Here is a 19,894-nt window from a genome sequence, read left to right on the forward strand (position 1 = left end):
GTGGCCCACATGAAACCTCTCCCACCAGCTGGAAGGGCCCCTCACAGCAGCCCCTGCCCTGCTCTGCCCCGGGCTGAAAAAAACATGCAAACATTTCTCTCTCTCTCTCTCTCTCTCTCTTTGAGAGAGCATAGCATGTGCACAAGCAGGCGGAGGGGCAGGGGGAGAGAGAGAATCCCAAGCAGAGCGGAGCCCACGTGGGGTTTGATCTCGTGACCCTGAGACCACAACCCGAGCCGAAATCACGATTGGGTGCTCAACCAACTGAGCCACCCGGGCTCCAGGTGCACGTGTAGGGGTTGGGGCTCTGTACCCCCAGCACCATCCCAGGCCCTCCGCGGTGGCCAGGCCTGCCCAGATGAGGAGAGGCCGATAGATACATTCAAGGTCACCCAGGGACAAAAGAGGGAGAGGGGACAGGAACTCAGATCCCCGAGCCCCAGGGGGATCTGGCCAAGCAGCTGCCTCTCAAGACGGAGACAGAATGTAAGAATTCTAACAAAAATGATGCGGCCTTTGCTTATAAAGCACCCACTGTGATCAGGCCCTGCTAAGCACCCCAACTGCACCACTCTCTTGTCTTTGTGAATGAGTCCTGAGCGTCCACTGAGTCCAGCCTCCGGCAAATCATTCCAAAATTGTGCTTAATCCTCTCCACGACTCCAAGAAGTAGGCATGGCCACGATCCCCAACTTATAGATGCAAAAGTTGGGGCACAGAGACGTTAAGATGCTTCTTGCCCGAGGCCACAGAGTTTGCAGTAGTTGGGACCCAGGACTGAATCCCAAGCCCATGTTCAGAGGCAACCTGACTTTGGTTCACATCTAGGCTCCACTGCTTGGTAGCCGGGAGAGGCCCCCTTATTCCAGGGGACTTGCCCCGAGGTATCTTCCGTGCTGGTCACGGTGGCCCCCAGGGGTGGAGGAACAGAAGGCCCAGCGTTGGCCACAGCACGTTGGCAGAGCTCCAAACACAATATTCCCAGCCCTGCCTGGTAGAGGCCCAGCCGGAGGGGCCCCCCGGTGGTGCTGGGGAACTGCCAAGTCCCTTCCCTCCTCCCCAAACCAGGACTCTGCCTACCCCTCACCACAAGGGTCCATATTCCTGACCTGCCCCGTTAGCCACTGGCCACGGCTAGAGTCTAATGACGAGCTCATCAACATAGTAGGGCGGGGAGTGAGAGCCCGGGATCCTCTGCCTCCCAGGTGGGGTGTGGGGGATTATAGGAGGGTGGGCATCCAGGGGGAGGCATGGCCCTGAGCACCTCCTCCTGGCTGGGCAGGGGGTCTGGGTAGGGCCTGGGTATGGGCAGGGATCTGTTCTGAACTTACCGAGTTGGCTCCAGCAAACCTCCCCTCTCTGGGTCTGTTTCCCTATCTCAAACAGAGGATCTAGGGGAGGTGGGGTGCTCTTAAAGTGTGGGAGGGCCACCTGGGTGACTGAGTCAGTTAAGCATCAGACTTCGGGTTTCTGCTCAGGTCACGATCTCAGGGTTGTGAGATGGAACCACCCCCCCCTCCTTGGGCTCACTTTCAGCAGAGAGTGGGCTTCTCTCCCTCTTCCTCTCCCTCTGTCCCTTCCCAGGCGCACTGGCACGCGCTCTCTCTCTCTCTCTCAAATAAATAAATAAATAAATCTTTTAGAAAAAAGTGTCTGGGAAGGTTAAGAGGAATACAGACAGGGAGCTAAAAAAAAAAATAAATGTGCATCATAAGGGCACAGAGATAGAGGCTGGAGAAGCAGGGGGCCAGGGAGCCAGGAGGGCCGGGTCCCAGGGGCCGATGGGAGGTGGGGGACACGGGACACAGGGTGGGGGGGTTTGCAAACTGGGGTCCGGAGGGCACAAAGGCTGATGATGGGTAGGGAGTGAGAATGCCAGAGGAGATGGAAACCGAGCTCCAGAGATGACGGAAAGACACCGAGCCCTGAGGGCTGGGGAGCCCACAGGCCAGAGGGATGCAAAGCTAGAGGAGCCAGGGCCTGTCTCCCAAGGGCCCCCCTCAGGCCCCAGCTCACCGAGGCAGCGGGAGCCGTCCAGGCTGCTGACAAACCCACGCGGACAGGTGCACACGAAGCTCCCCACCGTGTTGCTGCAGTCGCCCCCAGAGCAGAGGCCCAGCACGCTGACACACTCGTCCACATCTGTGGAGACGATGCCCCGTCACAGGGCCGCCGCCACCAGCCCCACCCCTTCTCCTCGCAGGGGGGCCTGAGCTGCCCAGAGCACCAAGGAGTCACTAGTCCTCCCCCTCCCCTGCGCCCACCTTCGCACTTGGCACTGTTCTCACTGGGCCGGTGTCCACTGGGGCAGCGGCACTCGAAGGAGCCCACCGTGTTGATGCAGCTGCCCCCCTGGCACAGGCCCGGGACAGTCTGGCACTCATCCACATCTGCAAGGGGATGACGGGCCCATCGGAGGGAAGAACCAAGGCTGCGAGGGCTCCCACCCGGCCCTGGGTCCCGGGGCCTCCCTCCGAAGCGCTGACTCCCTTACCTTGGCAGGCCCCTGTGCGGACATTGGGGATGAAGCCTCGGCGGCAGGGGTGTGGCTGTGCGGGGCAGAGCTCGCACGGGATGCCCCAGGCTCGGCCCACGGTAGCACAGCAGAGGGCCTTCGTGCTCGCCAGGCCTGTCAGCTGCTGCCGGCACCCCTCAGGACCCACTTGGCCAAAGCAGGGGCCCGTCCGGTAGTCTGTGAGACAGACGGATTGGGGCAGCTGGCCTCAAGCTGCCTACCCCCGCCCCAGAACCTTCTGCGTCTCCGCCTCTGCAGCCCCAGCTCTGGCCTCTACCTCTCTCGCCTGGACCACGGCAGTAGCCTCCTTCCCAGCCTCCCTAAACCAATACACCAGCCTTTACTCGTGCTGTTCCCCATCCCTAATCGGATAACCTCCCGTTCACCCTTCAAAACCCCTTCTCCCCAAAGCATTCTGCAACCAGCCTCCAAAAAGGAGGCCAGGATCTCCAAGCTCACAAAGCCCAGGAAGGGCATGTCTGGAGGATCCGACCACTTCCCCAGGCCTACCCGCCCTTGAGGCCTGGGCAGAGACCAGAGACACCAAGCAGGAGAGCCTGTGTCATCCGTGCATGCCCGTCTGGCCCTGCCAAGTCTCCCAGACTCAAGGAGGGACCGCGCGTCCGCCCGAATGCTCTGAACCCACAACACTGCAGCCCTGAACCCTGAACCCAGCCAAAGGTGGTCTCCTCGGTGCTCCCACCTCTGGACACAGGCTCAGATGTGGCTTCCTGGCTCCCTCCTCCAGATGGTTCCAATCTAGGGGCTGGCAGTGGACCAAGGGAAGCCCCTCCCAGAAGGAGAAGCCGAAGCCAGCCCCCTGGACTGTGTGGAGGAGGAGGCGCACAGACAGCCACAAGGGTCCTGACTCCCTTGAGTCCAAACGATCCCAGAATCTCACCTAATTCACCCAGAACTCTGGAATCCCCCTCGCTCTTGCCTCTCTGGGGCCCTCACCATCCCCCACCCCTTTCACCCTCCCCCCCTGCCTCCCACTCAGCCACCCTGAGCTGCTCCCCTTTCATCAGCCCAAACTCCAGTTTCTAAAAGCACCTCCCTCGTGCTGAGGAGCCCTCCCAGCCCCAGCTTCTGACTCATAGCTACACCCTCTTCACCCCGGCTTCAGCCACAGATGGGCCTCCACCCCCAGCAGCACCTCCCAACACTGAGGTCAGTCCGGGGTCCCCCCATCTCCGCCGGCCTGGGCTCCTGGGCCTTACGGGGCGGTCTGATGGCCCTCACGCTGCCCCCTCTTGCTGGCTTTCTCCTCCCCAGCTTCCCCTGGGCTCCATGCATCCCGTGCACCCTGAGCCGTCCTCCTCCCTTATTTTCCGCAAGAACCTCAACCACTCGCTCAGCTTCGGGCCCACACATGGGTCCCCCCATGGGGCCTGGGTGTCCAGCTGTTTCCACCTCCCCCACATCAACTTTCCACAAAATGCTGTCGCTTCCGTCATCTGAGTTTTGGCCAACAGCTCCCAACAGGTGACCCCACCCACCTCAGCTGTGGGGAATATTCTGAAACTGGGGGGGAAGGGGTGCAGTAAAAGGAGGCTTGCTCCTCTCATGAACTCTGACTTATCACTTCCTCCAGGAAGCCCTTCCGGATGCCTTTGCCTGGAGCAACAGTTTCTCTGCCCTTCACAGCAGTAGGGCCAGCATCAGGGCCAGCTGGAGCTTTCCAGGGCCTGGCTGCCAGGAAGACCCTGTCCATCCACCCAGGCCCCTACCCCATGCCCAGCTTGGTACCTCTCTCACACTGAGGTCCCATGAAGCCATACACACAGGCACAGTGGTTCGGCCCGATGCAGCGGCCCCCGTTGTGGCACCCACGGTCACAGACAGCTGCAGAAGAAGAGGGGAGGGTGGCCTGAGGTCCCCTAGCAGCAGAGGGACCTGGAGAGGCTCAGAAAAGCCCCTTTTCACCCAGGAATCCGCACTGTTGGGGATAAGTACATCCCTCCAAACCCTGGTCCCAGAAGAGTGACCTGTGGGTGGCGGGCAGGTGGCAGTCGAGACCCGCCCTCTGGGATCCTAGGCCCAGGTGTGCCGGGGGATACTCACGCTGCCCACACACAGTGCCTGTGTAGCCCCTCTGACACAGGCAGGACTCCCCTCGGCAGCTGCCTCCATTCATACAGCTCACGCTGCACCCTGACCCTACGGACGGGAAGGGGGGACACACGGGGAAGTGGTGACCAGCCCCGCGATGCACGTCAACAGCGGCAGGAGTAGGCCCACCTGGCCCAGCTCTGGTCCTTCCGCCCTGCGCCAAAACCAGCCTGGGCCCCCAGTGGCATCTGGAAGCCTGTAACCCTCTCCTCCTGTCCCTGGGGGTCATCCCCCCCAGCTCACCTCGGCTCCCCCCGCAGCTGGGGGCCAGCTTCCCATCAGCACAGGCACACAGGTTGGGTCGGGAGCAGAAGCCCTTGCCGCAGGCATGCCTACAGACGGCTGGCATGGGCAGAGCAGGTGACAGTCAGGGCCAGGTCCTGAACCCCGCGCCGTCCCCACGCCCTCAGTGCCCACGCAAGGCTCTGGGTTTCTGCTGGGGCCATGGGGAGAGGGCCTCTTTGGGCCAGAAATGCTGAGCAGCAAGGACAGAAGCTGAAGATGCTGGGTCCTAACTGTGCTTAGGGTAGAGGGCTCTCCTGGGAGTGGGGTCAGATTCTAGACCCCAGAGGTGGGGGGTACAGGCTGACAGAGAGACAGCGAGGCAGGCAAAGAGACAGGGAGGTAAAGAGCAAAGGAAATGAACGTGGCAGGGTGGCCTGGGAGCCTGAGGACAGGCAAGGGCCAGTCCTATGGTTCAACCTGACGTCCCTGGCCAAATTCACTTGCAAGCAGGGCTGGACTTGCCAGCAGGCCGGAGAGCTGTCCCAGCGTCCCTGCCTGAGCCCCCCACCTCCAGATGGCAGTGGCACTCACGGACGACACACTGGTTCCCGCCTGGCAGTGTCCTCCAGCCAGGGCAGCAGTAGGCATGGAAACGGGAGCCGCACACATTCGGCCTTGGGGAGAGCATGGTACAGCTGGTGAGCCCCTGCCTTGCGGGACATTCCCTGGGCTTTGACCCCTCCCCCACCCAGTAGGACAGCCCAGCCCGGCCCAGCCCACACCCCAGAGCCTCTCAGCACGCCCCGTACCACGCACCCCTGCAAGATGCCTGGGCTGCCACGCCTGCGCACACGTCCGGGGCCCGCAGACTCCAAGGCCCTGTCCCAACGGCCCTGGACATGCACCACGCACAATAGGGCCATCCAGGCCAGCAGGAGCCGAGCCAGGGGGCCCCAGGCCATGGTGAAAGCACCAGCCCCTCTCCTTGCCAAGCACAGACCCTTCAGAACCATGATGTGTCCCTCAGAGGCTGCAGAGAGGAAAGAGAGGAAGCAGAGTCAACTCCAGCAGAAGCTCTTGGCCACAGACCACTCAGAACCAGGAGCACCCGGACAGCTGCTGCAGGGCTGGGGGAAACGGGGGAGGGGGCGAGCCCAGGGAGGTGGTGGTGGGGGCGCCACTGGAGCCCAGGGAGGCATCCAGCCCTCACCCAGAAGCAGGTGAACAGCCAGGGCAGGCTTCTTGGAGGAGGTGTGATGTCTCAGAGATGGAGTTAGCCAAGAGTAGGGTGCCTGGGCAGAGCGCGGGGAGGGGTGTGGATCGTTGAGTAGAGGGAGAGAGGGACGGGGTGGGGGGGTCGCAGGAGCGCACTGTGTCGCAGAGCTTCTACTTGCAGATCGAGGGTGATGGAGAGCCCTTGGGGGCTCCAAGGAGGAGGAACAAGAGCAGAACGGGTGTTTGGAGTGTGGAGCCTGGAAGGAAGCATGCAGATGAGACCTGGGCAGGGGTCCAGATGAGAGGGCTGAGGACAGAAACCCGGGGTTAATGAGGAGGTGGAGTCACCGGCAGTTGGAAGCTGGTTCCAAAGGAGGCAGGAGGCATTGAAGAGACTCCCAGAGTTCTGGCTGGAGGGCTGAGGGGGATGGGATGGGCGGGGAGACAGGTGGCAGGTGCACAGCCCGGGGGGAGGGGGGGGGGCATTCCCTCCACCCAGCAGGGAACGGATAGCTTTTATGCCCACTTCATGGATAGGCAAACTAAGGCCATCACGCAGTGAGGGGCTGGCGGTGGGTGAGGGCTGAAGCCTAGGCAGAGGGGAGGGAGGGGGAGAGGTTGGGGGTGCTCCCCCCAAGAGGTGGCTGGCTCTCTCCAGGACCTGAAGGATGGGAGGGAGGAGATGGAGACAGGGCCACTCCGGGTGTAGATGACCAGGTGAACGGCAGGAGGAAGGAAGCTGAATGTTTGGGGGACAGAAGGCAGACTAATGGCCTTCTGGGGGGGCCCTCTCAGGTCCTACTTTCCAGACCAGGGAGAAGAATTGGGCCTAGGTAGCCAACGGGCAGGGAATATGCTGTGCGCCACTGGGCAAGCGGCTGCCCTCTCTGGGCCTTGGGGTGACATGAGAACCTGACCAGGTGGTTCCAAGGTCCTCGGGGGAAGGGAGACCCTTGTCAACTTGGGCGGAGAGGCAGAGGGGAGTGGGCCCGACTGGGGAGGAGCACCCCCTTTCTGGCTTCCGAAGCTGTTCCCCGCCAGTCTGCGCCCCGGTGTGCGCCCCGGAGGGCGCCTTCCCCAGGCAGCCTCAGGGCCCGCGCAGCCTCCCTCCCCGCCTCCTCCAGCCTCCGGGGGCCCCGGCCGGGCCCGACCCCGCGCCCCCCCACCCCCGCGCCCCGCGCCCCGCGCCGGGAGGCGCTCGAATGAATGAGCGGGGAAGGCGCGCGCGGCGCGGGCGGGAAGCGAGGGTCCCGGGCTCCGCGGACGAGGAGGGGCCCGCGGGCCGCGCTCTCCACCCCGCAGCGCCCACGGCCGGGGCGCCCCGGGCCGACCGCGCTCGGCTCCGCCCTCACCTGCGGGTCGGGCCCTCCCGCCGCCCGCGCCCCGCCGGTGCCCGCGCCCGCGTCCCGCGCCGAGAGGGGAGCGGGTGGGCCCGGGGCTGCGGCCGCGAACAAAGGAATCCCCTCCCTCGCTCGCTCGCTCGCTCGCTCCCTCCCCCGCCCCTTCCCCGCCCCGCCCCGCCCCGCCGCGGGCCCCGCGCTTCCCCGACCTGCGAGCCGCGCGCGTGGAGGCAGGCACGGCGGGCGCACGCGGGCTCCGCGCTCAGGGCCGGTGGCGCGGCGCCGGGCGCCCGGGGCGGGAACGCGGACCGAGAGGCCGACCCCGCCGCGGTCGCAGCCCGAGCCGGAGCCGCCGCTCGGGGGGAGCGGGGGGCGGGGGGAGCTGGGGGAGGGCGCGTTTGCACCTCGGAGCTCCCGGGGCGGGGGAGGGGCTGGGGCTGCGGGGGAGACTCGGGGGGGCCGGAGCTGGGGCCGGGGCCGAGCCGCGGGACGGGGGGCGCAGGGCGCTCGGAGGAGGGGCGGGGCGGGCCGCGGGGACCGCGTTTTCGGAGAGGCACTGATCTGGAGGTAGCCCTGAGGTGGGGCTCCGATTTGGGGCGGCCGGGAGGAAAGCCAGGCCCCGGAGGTCCCGGGGCTCCCCCACGAGGCCCCCCTTGGTCCTCCCGAGCCCCCTGCCTTTCCTCCGGGCAAAGAGAACTCCGAGAGTGACGTCGGAAACTCACCTGGCGGCGCCTGGAGCCAGGGAGGCCCCTGAGAATGTAGGCAAAACATCGGGCAAAGATGCCTTTCCTGGGGAGGAGGTCTACATTTTTCATCTGAGGCTCAGAATGAAGCGTTTAAGAATCCCAAAGGTAAAAAAAAAAAAAAAAAAAAAAAAAAAAAAAAAATTCCCAAAGGTGGGGGTCCCTGGGTGGCGCAGCGGTTTGGCGCCTGCCTTTGGCCCAGGGCGCGATCCTGGAGACCCGGGATCGAGTCCCACGTCGGGCTCACGGTGCATGGAGCCTGCTTCTCCCTCTGCCTGTGTTTCTGCCTCTCTCTCTGTGTGTGTGACTATCATAAAAAAAAAAAAAAAGAATCCCAAAGGTCTGGACCTTCTGGGCCTCAGTTTCTCTCAGGGACCAGATTCGGAATTTTAGCTCCCAGTTTGGACTGTACACCCCAAGGGAAGATGTCTAGCTTCCATCCTCCACTTTATCACCTCGGAGAACAGACACCACCAGTGGCCCTTAGGGTGGGCATCAAGTCTGAGCTGGTTGTTGGACCTGAAACTTAGTTATTCCACCCAGCAAACTCCTATGCACCTGGCAAAACCCAGTTCTAAAAATCCCCTCCCCGGGATCCCTGGGTGGCGCAGCGGTTTGGTGCCTGCCTTTGGCCCAGGGCGCGATCCTGGAGACCCGGGATCGAATCCCACGTCGGGCTCCCAGTGCATGGAGCCTGCTTCTCCCTCTGCCTGTGTCTCTGCCTCTCTCTCTCTGTGACTATCATAAATAAATAAAAAATTTAAAAAAAAAAAAAAAAAAAAAAAAAAAAAAAAAAATAAAAATCCCCTCCCCGGAGCACCTGGGTTGGTTGGACGTCTGCCTTGGGCTCTCAGGTCATGATCTCAGGGTCCTGGAATGGAGGCCCCCCCCGCCCCCCCCCCCCCCCCCCCCCCCGCACTGAGCACCCTGCTCAGCGGGAAGCCTGCTTCTCCCTCTCCCTCAGCCCCTTCCCCTCCTCATGCTCTCTCCCAGATAAATAAAATCTTTAAAAAAATAATACAATCAGAAAGGGAGACAGAACATGAAGACTCCTAACTGGGAAACGAACTAGGGGTGGTGGAAGGGGAGGAGGGTGGGGGGGGGTGGGGATGAATGGGTGATGGGCACTGAGGGGGGCACTTGACGGGATGAGCACTGGTGTTATTCTGTATGTTGGCAAATTGAACACCAATAAAAAATAAATTTATTATTAAAAAAACAAAAAGCAAAACAAAAAAATAAAAAATAATAATACAGTCTTAAAATTTTTTTAAAAAATTTTAAAAGCCCCTCCCTACTGCAAAATTGTTAGTTTACCCTATTGAATTCCCAGAGCTGATCGTACTGATCTTGCCTCCATCACAGCACTTCTGGAATGTAATGAATAAATAGTAAAAATCATTTGAGTTCGTATTTATTGGTTGCTTATGTGCCAGGCTTGGTGCTAAGGGTGTCACACCCACTCCTCTCTCACTCAAAAACTAAAAACCCTATGAGGGAGATACTCATAATCTGATGTGGGTGCTGCCAGGAGACAGACCTGGACTCCAACACTCCTGGGCTGGAGAGAGGGACTCCCCGGGGATGGAGGGGGGAGGAGTAGTCTGTTGGGGGCCGGGGATGGGAGGCTTGAGGGTTCAGTAGAAAATTGCAGATCAGAAAAAGAAGGACAAGCAGCAGGAACAGCTCAGGCAAAGGCCTGGAGACAAGACAGTATGGGAAATGCAGGAATTGAATGAGGCTGGAGTTTTGGGGGAGCAGAAAAAAGGAGAGAAGGGGATCTGGCCAGGTAAGCGGAGCCCTCAAGAGGCTCCCCCGCAACAAGGCCCACTCCCAGGAAAGGGAATCACTCCAGAGCCTGTACTGTGGGCGTTGGAATTGAGTCTGAGAGCAGCCAGAGATGGGGCAGGGGGAAGCAGGAGGCAGAGGGAAACTTCGGGAACCAGCTTCAGGTCATCCTGGCAGAGGGAATGGGGTTCCCCGGGGAGAGGGTGCGCTAGAGAAGGAACCCCAGGATCAATCGGGACAACAGCAACAGGTGGGCTTCAAGTGCGGGAGGGCCCAGGGGCTGTCATGGATGAGCCAGCTTCTGGGGACCCTCCTGTCACCCCGTCCCAGGCTCCTCTGCCGGCGAGGCCCACCCTGGTCTGCTCTTCAGCCAACAAGTGTGTCTTACGTGGACCCAGGATAGGCACCGCGTGCCCCAGAAGCAGCCCTGCGTGTGTGCAGAAGGTGGGGAGCATCAGTCCCCTACCAGGACGGCAGTGTGGCCGAAGCTTCGATGGCTCAGCCCACAGGAAGTCTGGTGGGTCAGGCCGTGAGTGATTCAGTTCTAGAAATCTCCCTGTCTGCTCTCTGGAGGCCGTGGACCAGGAATCCGTAGGGTTCGGTGAGACAGAGGAGGCTGGGGAGCTGGGTGGAAGTTCTCAATGACAGCCAAGAGCAAGCACAGCTTGTCACCGCGCCCGCCCCCCACGACTGCCACACCGTCCTGCTTTGGTGGCACCGCCTGGATCTTTTATGCGGCTGCCCGTTACCCATGTGGTCACACCGGGAGTGTTACCTCTGCTGTCACTCCATTACATCACGCCGTCCTGAAGGGGCAGGTCGGCTCTCACCCGCCCCCCAGCATCCCAGTGCCACCCGAGACTGTCATAAGGCCAAAGGATGTCACTAGGGCAGCAGCCCCAAATCCCTATTGCAAGGTCACCTGTCACTGTCACCCATCAACGGAAACCTTGTCATTTTCCGGTTACTCTGCCGCCTGTCACATCATGTTGTCTCCTGTCCTCTTTACACCTTCACCTTGCTGCTGCAAGGTGTCACCCGGGAAGGATTGTACTGTGACCCAGAGTGCCTGGGTTTTTAAACTGCAAGTGACAGAAACCACCCTCCACAGAAAGGGGGCTCGTGGCTGCAGAGGCCGCAGCCGGCAGGGGGAGTCCCAAGGCGCCCCAGATCTGGGCCCACAAAGACACCTTCCTTCCATTCCCTCTCTCTTCCCTGGGCTCAGATGATGCTTATGATCCCAGACGCCGGAAATCAGTGCCACCCTCAGCAAAACGGAGTCCAAGGGGCCCCAGCCTTTTCCAACAGCAGCATCTGTCACTTTTTGGGGCGAGGGTGCCTGGCTGGAGGAGTGTGTGCATGTGTGTGTGTATGTGCGTGTGTGTGTGTTCCCACCTTGCCATGAGGGGGTCAGGCATGGGGGATGCAGTGTCTCGAGGTCCTGTCCTGGGAGCTGTCTTGTGAGGGGTGCGTTTCCCAGACCCAGGGAAAGGTCATTTGAGTCACCTGCTGGCCAACTAGGGGGAAAGGTCCTGTATGCTGTGTTGCTCCTAACTTGTCATCGGCCGCATTCCTGTCACACCTTCCGACTCCCTCAGAGACTGTCTTACTGCTGTCATCTCTCACTGCAGTACTGCCTCCCCACTGCCACCTGTCATCTTCACACACTGCCTCATTGTCCTTTACCCCCATCCCAGCCTCCGTACCAACATTCCACCAATCCCCGGGGGGTTTCTTTTGTTTCAGTGTCATCTGCTGCTGTCAGCCTGTCTCCTCTTCGTCACCTGTTGCTGTCACACTGTGTCCTCTTTGTCACCTGTTGCTGTCATGCTGTCCATCCATCACTCCCAGTTCCTATTGTCACCTGTCCCTGTTACCCTGAGCACCCCATACTGCTGTCCCCTGCTGAGGTCATGATGAAATGTCTGAGTCACTCCAGCCCAACTCTTTTTCATCCCACACATACCCTTCCCTGTGACTTTCTGTGCAGTCCTGAAGTCCCCTCCTGCAGACATGACCCCGCTGTGTGTGTGTGTGTGTCCTGGGCTAGAAGACCCCCCCCACCCTGAGGTCCATTAGTCCAGGCCTGAGGAAGGGATGGAGACAGGGTGGGCAGACCATGCCCAGGAGCACAGGGCCAAGGCTGGAGACAAAGACACATGGCAGGGGGGTGTCTGCAGTCTGTGCTGTGTGGGGCACTGCGCCTGCCCAGGCCGGGTGACCTGGGGACAGAGCTCTCTTTGTCTGAGCACAGGAAGCAGCTGAGCCAGGGAGGATGGAGCGCATGGGCCGGGAGTTTGGCCAGATGCCTGGGAATGAGGCTGGGAGGTGTGGGTCCTGGAGATCCAGGGGAAGGCCCAGAGGAGGTCAGACCCAGGCCAGGAGGAGCAGAGAGAGCAAGCAACTGGATCCCGAGGGCTTCCCCATCTGGTTCTCTGAACATGACAAGACCCCCCCCAATTCACTGTGTGCCTGGCTGGACCCTCCTAACAGACCCCCAAGGCGGCTTCGCTATCTCCCCCATTGCACAGGTGGGAAAACTGAGGCACAAAGTCCCTGGGTCACTCACCCCAGCCCCACAGCCAATAAAGAACACAGGCAGATTTGAACTCAGGTCACAAAGCCCCAAACCTCAGTCTGCTGGGCAAGGGGAGGTAGCCGAGTCCTGTGTCTCTGACACATAGACATATGTTCTTTTTCCTTTAATGGGAAACACAAATGTTAGCCCCTATGTACATCATTCTGTCCTTGATTTTTTTTCCTCTTTGTAAAAACTTATTTTACTTGTAAACTAAGTGCTTCCTGATGATTATCTTTTTTTTCTACTGTTTTTTTTTTTTTTTAATTAGGGTACAATTCACATAACATAAAGTTAACCTTTGTAGAGGCTCCTGGCTGGCTCAGTCAGTGGCACATGCAACTCCTGATCTTGGGATCGTGGGTTCAATCCCACATTGAGTCTAGAGGTGACTTTAAAAAAAAATCTTAAGGAGCATCTAGGTGGCTCATTAACTGTTGGACTCGTGATCTCAGTTCAAGTCTTGATCTGAGGGTCGTGAGTTCAAGCCCTGTGTTGGGCTCCACACTAGGCGTGGAGCCTACTTTTTAAAAAAATCGTAAAAATAAATAAATGGAATCACACAAAATGTAGTCTCTTAATCTGGCTTCTTTCCCTCTTCAGAATGATTTCGAGGTTCATCCACATTGCAGCAAAGAAGGGTGTTTTGTTTCTTTTAATGACTAGATGATATTCTCTTGTATGGGTGAACCACAGTCTGTGTGTTTATTTGCCACTTGACAAACATTTGGGTTGTTTCCTTCTTTGGATGATTGTGAATGGTGCTGCAATGAATGTACTTGCTCTTTCACTTCTTTTTTTTTTTTTTTTTTAGATTTTTAAAAAAGATTTTTTTAAATTTATTTGAGAGAGAGCAGAGCAAGAAAGAGAGAGAGAGAGAGAGAGAGCATGGGTGAGAGGAAGAGCAAAGAGAGAAGCAGAGTTCCCAGTGAGCAGGGAGCCCGATGCAGAGCTTGATACTAGGACCCTAAGATCATGACCCAAGCCGAAGGCAGACGTTTAACCAACTGAGCCACCCAGAAGCCCATTTTATAAAGATTTTATTTTTTTAAAGATTTTATTTATTTGACAGAAAGATAGAGAGAGCCAGAGGGAGAGGGAGAAGCAGGCTCCCCACTGAGCAAGGAGCCTGATGTGGGGCTCGACCCCAGGACCCCAGGACCGTGACCTGAGCTGAAGGCAGACGCTTAACTGACTGAGCTAACCAGGCATCCCAAAGCTTTTCTTTTCTTTTTTTTTTTTAAGACTTTATTTATTTATTCATGAGAGATAGATACAGAGAGAGAGGCAGAGACACAGGCAGAGGGAGAAGCAGGCTCCATGCAGGGAGCTCGATGTGGGACTCGATCCCGGGACTCCAGGATCACGCCCTGGGCCAAAGGCAGGCGCCAAACCGCTGAGCCACCCGGGCCTCCCAAGCTTTTCTTTTTAAGTCATCTCTTCAACCAACATGGGCCTCAGACTCCCCACCCTGAGATCAAGGGTCGCATGCTCCACCGACTGAGCCAGCCAGGCGCCCCCAGTCTTTTCACTTCTTAAGACATCTTGGTACTATTTCTGTGTCAGTTTGGAGAAAACTTGCTCATCCTTTTTTATGTCTACAGTGGACTCCATGGATGAGCTAAACTGTCATTTATTTAGCTAGTTCCCTACTGATGGACATGTGGGGAACTAATTTCAGACAGCATTCCCGGAAATAGGCTGGCACAGGTGTCATCTCACACAAGATGTCATGCTGGCTTTTTAGAAATCTTTTTGTTATGGAAAATGTCAAGCCCATGCAAAAGTAGAGAGACTATACAGACGGTGTGGTGAACCCCCATGGGTTCATCATTCAGCTTCGATAATCACCATTGTCACCTTCCACCAGCCTGTCTGCCTGTCTGCTGAAGGGACAACCAGCCTGTCTGCTGAAGGGACAACGGACAAAGTAGAGAAGCCTGGGAGATGACAAATCCCAACAGGACCAACCATCGGGGAGCAGAAGCCCAGGAGGCACCCGGGACACCTGTCCCAGGCAACTGCTAAGAAGCCAGGGTGACAGAGAGGATGGGAACAGCACATCCACGGGGCAGGATGAGGAGCTCTATGGAGAGTATTAGGAGTCATCTCGGGGCTGCTGACCCGGCTTAGCCATCGTGTGGCCGAGCTGTCACTCAGCCCAGGGGAAGGAAGGATGGCCACTGCTGATGCCAGACTGCTGGCCGGGGGTGACAGGTGGAAGTAAGGCCGCCCTACAAAGACACTTAGAGGTCCATGGCAGGGACTTCCAAGCGGGAAGCACTTTCCGACGCTCCCGGTGACAGACAAAGCAGACAGAGCCATGGGACAGTCATGGGCAAACATTTCCTGAGCTGAAGACAGACCTGTGTCTCCAAAGGAAAGAGCTCCTGATTCTCAGACTCCCCCATTACGCACCCCAGAGAAGGGACACACACCTGCCACATCTGGAATGTCATGACTCGGAAGATGAAGAGGAAGGCCCAGGAGAGTGCTCTCATCCGAAATTGCCAGAAGCTAGGAGACAACAGACAGCCGCTCTGCGCCTTTGAGAGGCAAGCAGGGATGATGCCAATAAGATGCCACCTCATCCCGTGAAGAGGGCTGTTTAAAAACCAAAGAAGAGGGGATCCTTGGGTGGCGCAGCGGTTTGGCACCTGCCTTTGGCCCAGGGCACGATCCTGGAGACCCGGGATCAAGGCCTGCATCGGGCTCCCTTCCCTGCAGGGAGCCTGCTTCTCCCTCTGCCTGTGTCTCTGTCTCTCTCTGTGTGTCTCTTAGGAATAAATAAATAAAATATTTTTAAATAAAATGTGGAGGCCACAGTTTCACCTGCGGGCTCTTCCAAGCCTCGTCTGACAGCAACATCCTTCCCTACCTGCGGCCTCTGTCACTGGAGGGGTGGGGCGGGCCAATCTTGTCCCTCAGCCACCATTGCTCCCCAGGGCACGCCCAGAAGCATGAAGTCACGCCAATTCACTGAGGGCTCAGAGGTTTTCTTGTTTTTTTGTTTTTTGTTTTTTTCTCACTGGAGAGAAAAGTCTGGATGTTTTATGAAGCTGTAGGACAAACAGTTGCTGGCTGCTATTTCGCAGATCGTGCATTTCCCGTACTTCTGACAATCGTCACATTTTCGAAGTTACGATCTCCTCTCTGCCGCCGGGGGGACAGACTTGGCCACTGGTTTCCGGGAGACAATTGGAGCGGCAGGGCTGGTTGTACCCACAACGCGGGGCTTAGAAGGCTGAGTGGACGGTCACTCAGCACCTGTCTGATGCCTTCTGCTTGCTGACCTGCTGGAACCTTCCGTTCAGGTTGAAGGGTATATACGGTTCCTATGGATGCTGTGGCAAGCTTGACGGCTTTAGGAAAACACAAATTTATTATCTTACAGTTCTGGAAGTCAGAAGTCAGAAATGGCTTTCACTGGGCTGACATCAAGGTGTCGTTAGGCTGGAATCCTTCTGGAGGCTCCGGGGGACAATCCCTTTCCTCACATTATCCACCTTCTAGAAGCTGCCTGCAGACCTTGAATCATAGCCCCTTCCTCCATCTTCAAAGCCAGAAGTGTGTCACCTTCTAATCTCTCTCTGGCCCCCACCTCCTGGTTCTGAGGATCCTTGTGATGACATTGGACCCCCAGGTAATCCAGGATCTACACCCTTCTCCAGATCCTTACCTGAATCCCATCGGCAAGTGTGTTTCCCTGTTAGGTGATCTATCCACAGGTCCCAAGGATTAGGATGTGAACACCTTTGGGGGCTGCTTCCCTCAGCCTACCACAGTGAGCTTCCCTGATGGAGAAGAAACTTCACCATTAGCTCCAAGGAATGAGCAAGACATGGAGTCCGAGCTGTGTGTCCGAGCTGTGCCTCTCGACCTGCAGACCCCGGTTCCCTCATCCTCAAAATGGGAAAGAAAATCTCTCTTGTGGTCATTTCCCTGCAAAAATCAGGTGAAATCAAGCAGGTGGAAATGTGCAGTGTCCACATGGCCAACCCAAGACACAGGTGACCAGTGACCCAGGCCCGAGGTTGGCATTTACTTCTGCAACAAACATTTCTTGATCGCTTACTGTGTACCAGGCACTGATGACAGGAAGACAAGCAGAAATGGACTCAGACCCTGACCTCCTGCAGAGCCTGGGAAACATTCATTTAAATGACATTTATTGAGTCCCTACTGTATACCAGGCCCTGTTCTAAGCGCAAACAAAGCACAGATTCCTGGAATTCACATTCTAGTAGCGGTAAGTGCCACAGAAGGGAGGTTCCTGGGCGCCTCAGAACCTGACTTAAGCTTGGGTGGGGGTCAGGAGAGGCTTCTTTAAGGCAGTGACATTTGCTCTGAGATTGACCAGACAAGGAGGAGTTAAACTGAGAGAAAGGAAAGGTAGAGCATCCCAACGAGAGGGAACAGCATGAGTTTGCGTGGCTAGACCACAAGGAACAAGGGAGAGAGGAGGGGTGATCTGTGGAGACATCCTTGCTATTTTAAGGTCAGCAGGGAGCCACCAAGGTCTTTTTGCAGAGGGTAGTCACAGGTGGGTTCTACAATGACTGGGACCACTGGGCCAGGTGTGGGTTAGTCCTGCTAGGGGAGGTAGGACCTGGGCACCCAGCCTAAGCCCCACCATCTGCACCCATCTCTTTGGGGTTCCGGGATCTGCCCAGCCTATCTCCCAATGGTCCCATTGACCCCCAGCTGCTGCCAGAGTCTCTCCTTGCAACTTCCTGCCCCATCCCCCAAACTTCCAGGTGCCATTAGTTCAGTTAACATCTATTAGGCATGTACCATGTGCCGGGTGCTTTGCATTTGTTATCACATTGAGTTCCCCCCAATAATCCTGGACAAAGGCATGAAGTCCAGGATCAGATGTGAAGACTGAAGCCCAAGGATAGTCATTTACGTGCAGACCGTTGGGCCCAGAAACTCAAGCATCACTGACTGTCAAGATATGCATGTGCCAGGGTAGACCCTGGGACTTCAGTGAACATTTGCTGAATCAATGGATGAGTGAATGAGTAGAATGAATGAATGAATGAATGAATGAATGAATGAATGATGGACAAGTCCTATGTGGCTGGGGGGGAAGGAAAGGATGTTGCCTGTGGAGAGGTGAGCTGGACTCAGATTGAGGAAGAGAGGCCTGGAAGCCAAACCTGGGCACGTGGACGAGGAGGGAAGCAGGGAGCCATGGAGGGTTCCAGGCAGGGAGCCACACGATCGGCTTTGAGGATTAAATTGCCAGGAAGGGTGGTGTTAATTGAATCTGTCACTAGGGGGCACTCGAGTCTTCCTACAGATTGTCTTCAAAGCTGCACTGTGCAGATGGTGGCTACTGGCCCCAGGTGGCATGTGAGCACTTGAAATGTGGCCAATCCGAATTCAAATGTAAGTGTAAAATATGCACCATATTCCGAAGACTTTGAAAAAAAAAAAAAGAATGTAACATGCCTCATTAATGCTTTTTAGAATACTGGTGACATGTTAAAATGAAGATGTTTGGGGTACATTGGGCTAAATAAACTACATTATTAAAGTTTCTTCAGTATCTTTTTACTTTTTAAAACATTTATTTATTTACTTTTTTAGTAATTTCTACATCCAACACGGGGCTCAAACTTGCGATCAAAGTCACATGCTCTTCCAACTAAGCCAGCCAGATGTCCTTTTAATTTCTTATAATATAAGACTGTATACATGAGTCACATTTATATTTCTATTGGCTGGAGCTGTTTAGAGAGAAGTTATTATTTTTAACTGTGGTAAGGGGTAAATTACCCTCTTTTTCTCTTATTTCCTCTTAAGCTAGTCATCCTTCAAGTTAACCATCTACAGTTTCTGACTAGGCTGTTCTCCTTGCTCACTGAGTGAAAGTCCATATTCATAGGCCAAAAATAGAGTTGGGGTCATATAAATATGTAATCATATTGGATACACTATTTTCCCCAAGGTATCTATGGAAACTTCTCAGACCCTCTGCGAAGGTCTTAATTCACTCCTTTTAATTTCTTGATAATCTTCCACAGTGTGGATGAACCATAACTTATTTAACCACATTCCCATGGACAGGTCTCCCCTTGGTTTATGGGTTTTATTCCCATCGCCACCAAAAACAAAAAGAAACAAACAAAAAACCATTGCAATAGATAATTTTATACCTATGCCTATATATACTAGTGATTCTATTTCTTTTCTTTTCTTTTCTTTTCTTTTTAGATTTTTATTTATTTATTCATGAGAGACACAGAGAGAGAGTCAGAGACACAGGCAGAGGGAGAAGCAGGCTCCCTGGATGGAGCCTGATGCGGCACTCGATCCCAGAACCCCTAGGATCACCACCTGAGCAGAAGGCAGAGTCTCAACCACTGAGCCACTCAGGTGCCCCAATGATTCTATTTCTAAGGAAAGATTTCGAGGAGTGAGATGTTAGGTGAAGGGCTTGTGTGTTTTTAATTTTAATAGATGTTGTCAGGTCCCAGATATCAACGAATGGAATCTAAAGTTTATGGAGCAAGGCAAAGATCTAGACTAGCTAACACAGTACTAAAGAAGTCAGAGAACTGACACTACCCAATGTCAAGACTTTCTCTCTCTTTTTTTTTTTAAGATTTTATTTATTTATTCATAGAGACACAGAGAGAGAGAGAGGCAGAGACACAGGCAGAAGGAGAAGCAGGCTCCCTGTGGGGAGCCCGATGTGGGACTTGATCCCAGGTCTTTAGGATCACGCCCTGGGCTGCAGGCAGGCACTAAACTGCTGCACCACAGGGGCTGCCCACGTCAAGACTTTCTATAAAGCTACAGGAATAAAGACTATGGTGTTGGCAAAAGAACAGACAAATAGATCAATGAAGCAGAACAGAAAGCCCAGAAATAGATCTGCACAGATAAAGTCAATTGATCTTTGACAAAAAAGAAGAGGCAATTCAATGGATAAAGGACAGTCCTTTCAACAGATGGTGCTTGAAGAATTGGATGTCCATATGCACAAAAATGAGCCTAGATACACACCTTACACCTTTCACAACAGTGGACCCAAAATGGATCATAAGGAAGTATGTTGAATGAGCAAATTCAGACACATAAAGTAGAATCCAGGTTACCAGGGCCTGAGGGGGAAGGGGGTGGAGAATTATTATTTACTGAGTACCATTTCTGTTTGGGATGACAAAAAGTTCCGGAAATAAACCGTGGTGTGGTTGCACAGCCTTGCAAATGTCCTGGATGCCACTGAGGTGTACACTCACAAAAGGTTAAAATGGTAAATTGTGTGTTAAATATATTTGACCACACAAAGGATCATAGACTTGGATGTAAAATACAAATCTATAAAACTTCTAGAAGGAAACACGGGGGAAAAAATCTAAGTGAT

The 19,894-nt window shown here is 55.7% G+C and overlaps 2 protein-coding genes across 3 annotated transcripts in view; one reads left to right on the forward strand and one right to left on the reverse strand.

The window, feature by feature from the left end:
* FBN3 (fibrillin 3) overlaps positions 1 to 5,860 on the reverse strand; it is a 52,920-nt gene extending 47,060 nt beyond the window's left edge. The window contains exons 1-8 of one of the 2 annotated variants that reach the window (XM_035703309.2): positions 5,669 to 5,860; positions 5,444 to 5,526; positions 4,871 to 4,969; positions 4,580 to 4,675; positions 4,265 to 4,360; positions 2,495 to 2,692; positions 2,265 to 2,390; positions 2,017 to 2,142 (exon numbers count right to left, since the gene is read on the reverse strand). In XM_035703309.2, the coding sequence (XP_035559202.2) occupies positions 2,017 to 2,142; positions 2,265 to 2,390; positions 2,495 to 2,692; positions 4,265 to 4,360; positions 4,580 to 4,675; positions 4,871 to 4,969; positions 5,444 to 5,526; positions 5,669 to 5,814 (970 nt within the window). In that variant the 5' untranslated portion in view covers positions 5,815 to 5,860. The remainder of the gene's footprint in view (positions 1 to 2,016; positions 2,143 to 2,264; positions 2,391 to 2,494; positions 2,693 to 4,264; positions 4,361 to 4,579; positions 4,676 to 4,870; positions 4,970 to 5,443; positions 5,527 to 5,668) is intronic. The other variant, XM_049097620.1, reaches the window with a different exon arrangement.
* Positions 1 to 19,894, forward strand: part of HNRNPM (heterogeneous nuclear ribonucleoprotein M) — a 277,045-nt gene that overhangs the window by 13,307 nt on the left and 243,844 nt on the right. The window lies entirely within an intron of this gene.

This window comes from Canis lupus, chromosome 20 (assembly GCF_003254725.2).
Source record: "Canis lupus dingo isolate Sandy chromosome 20, ASM325472v2, whole genome shotgun sequence".
Taxonomy (NCBI): Eukaryota; Metazoa; Chordata; class Mammalia; order Carnivora; family Canidae; genus Canis; species Canis lupus.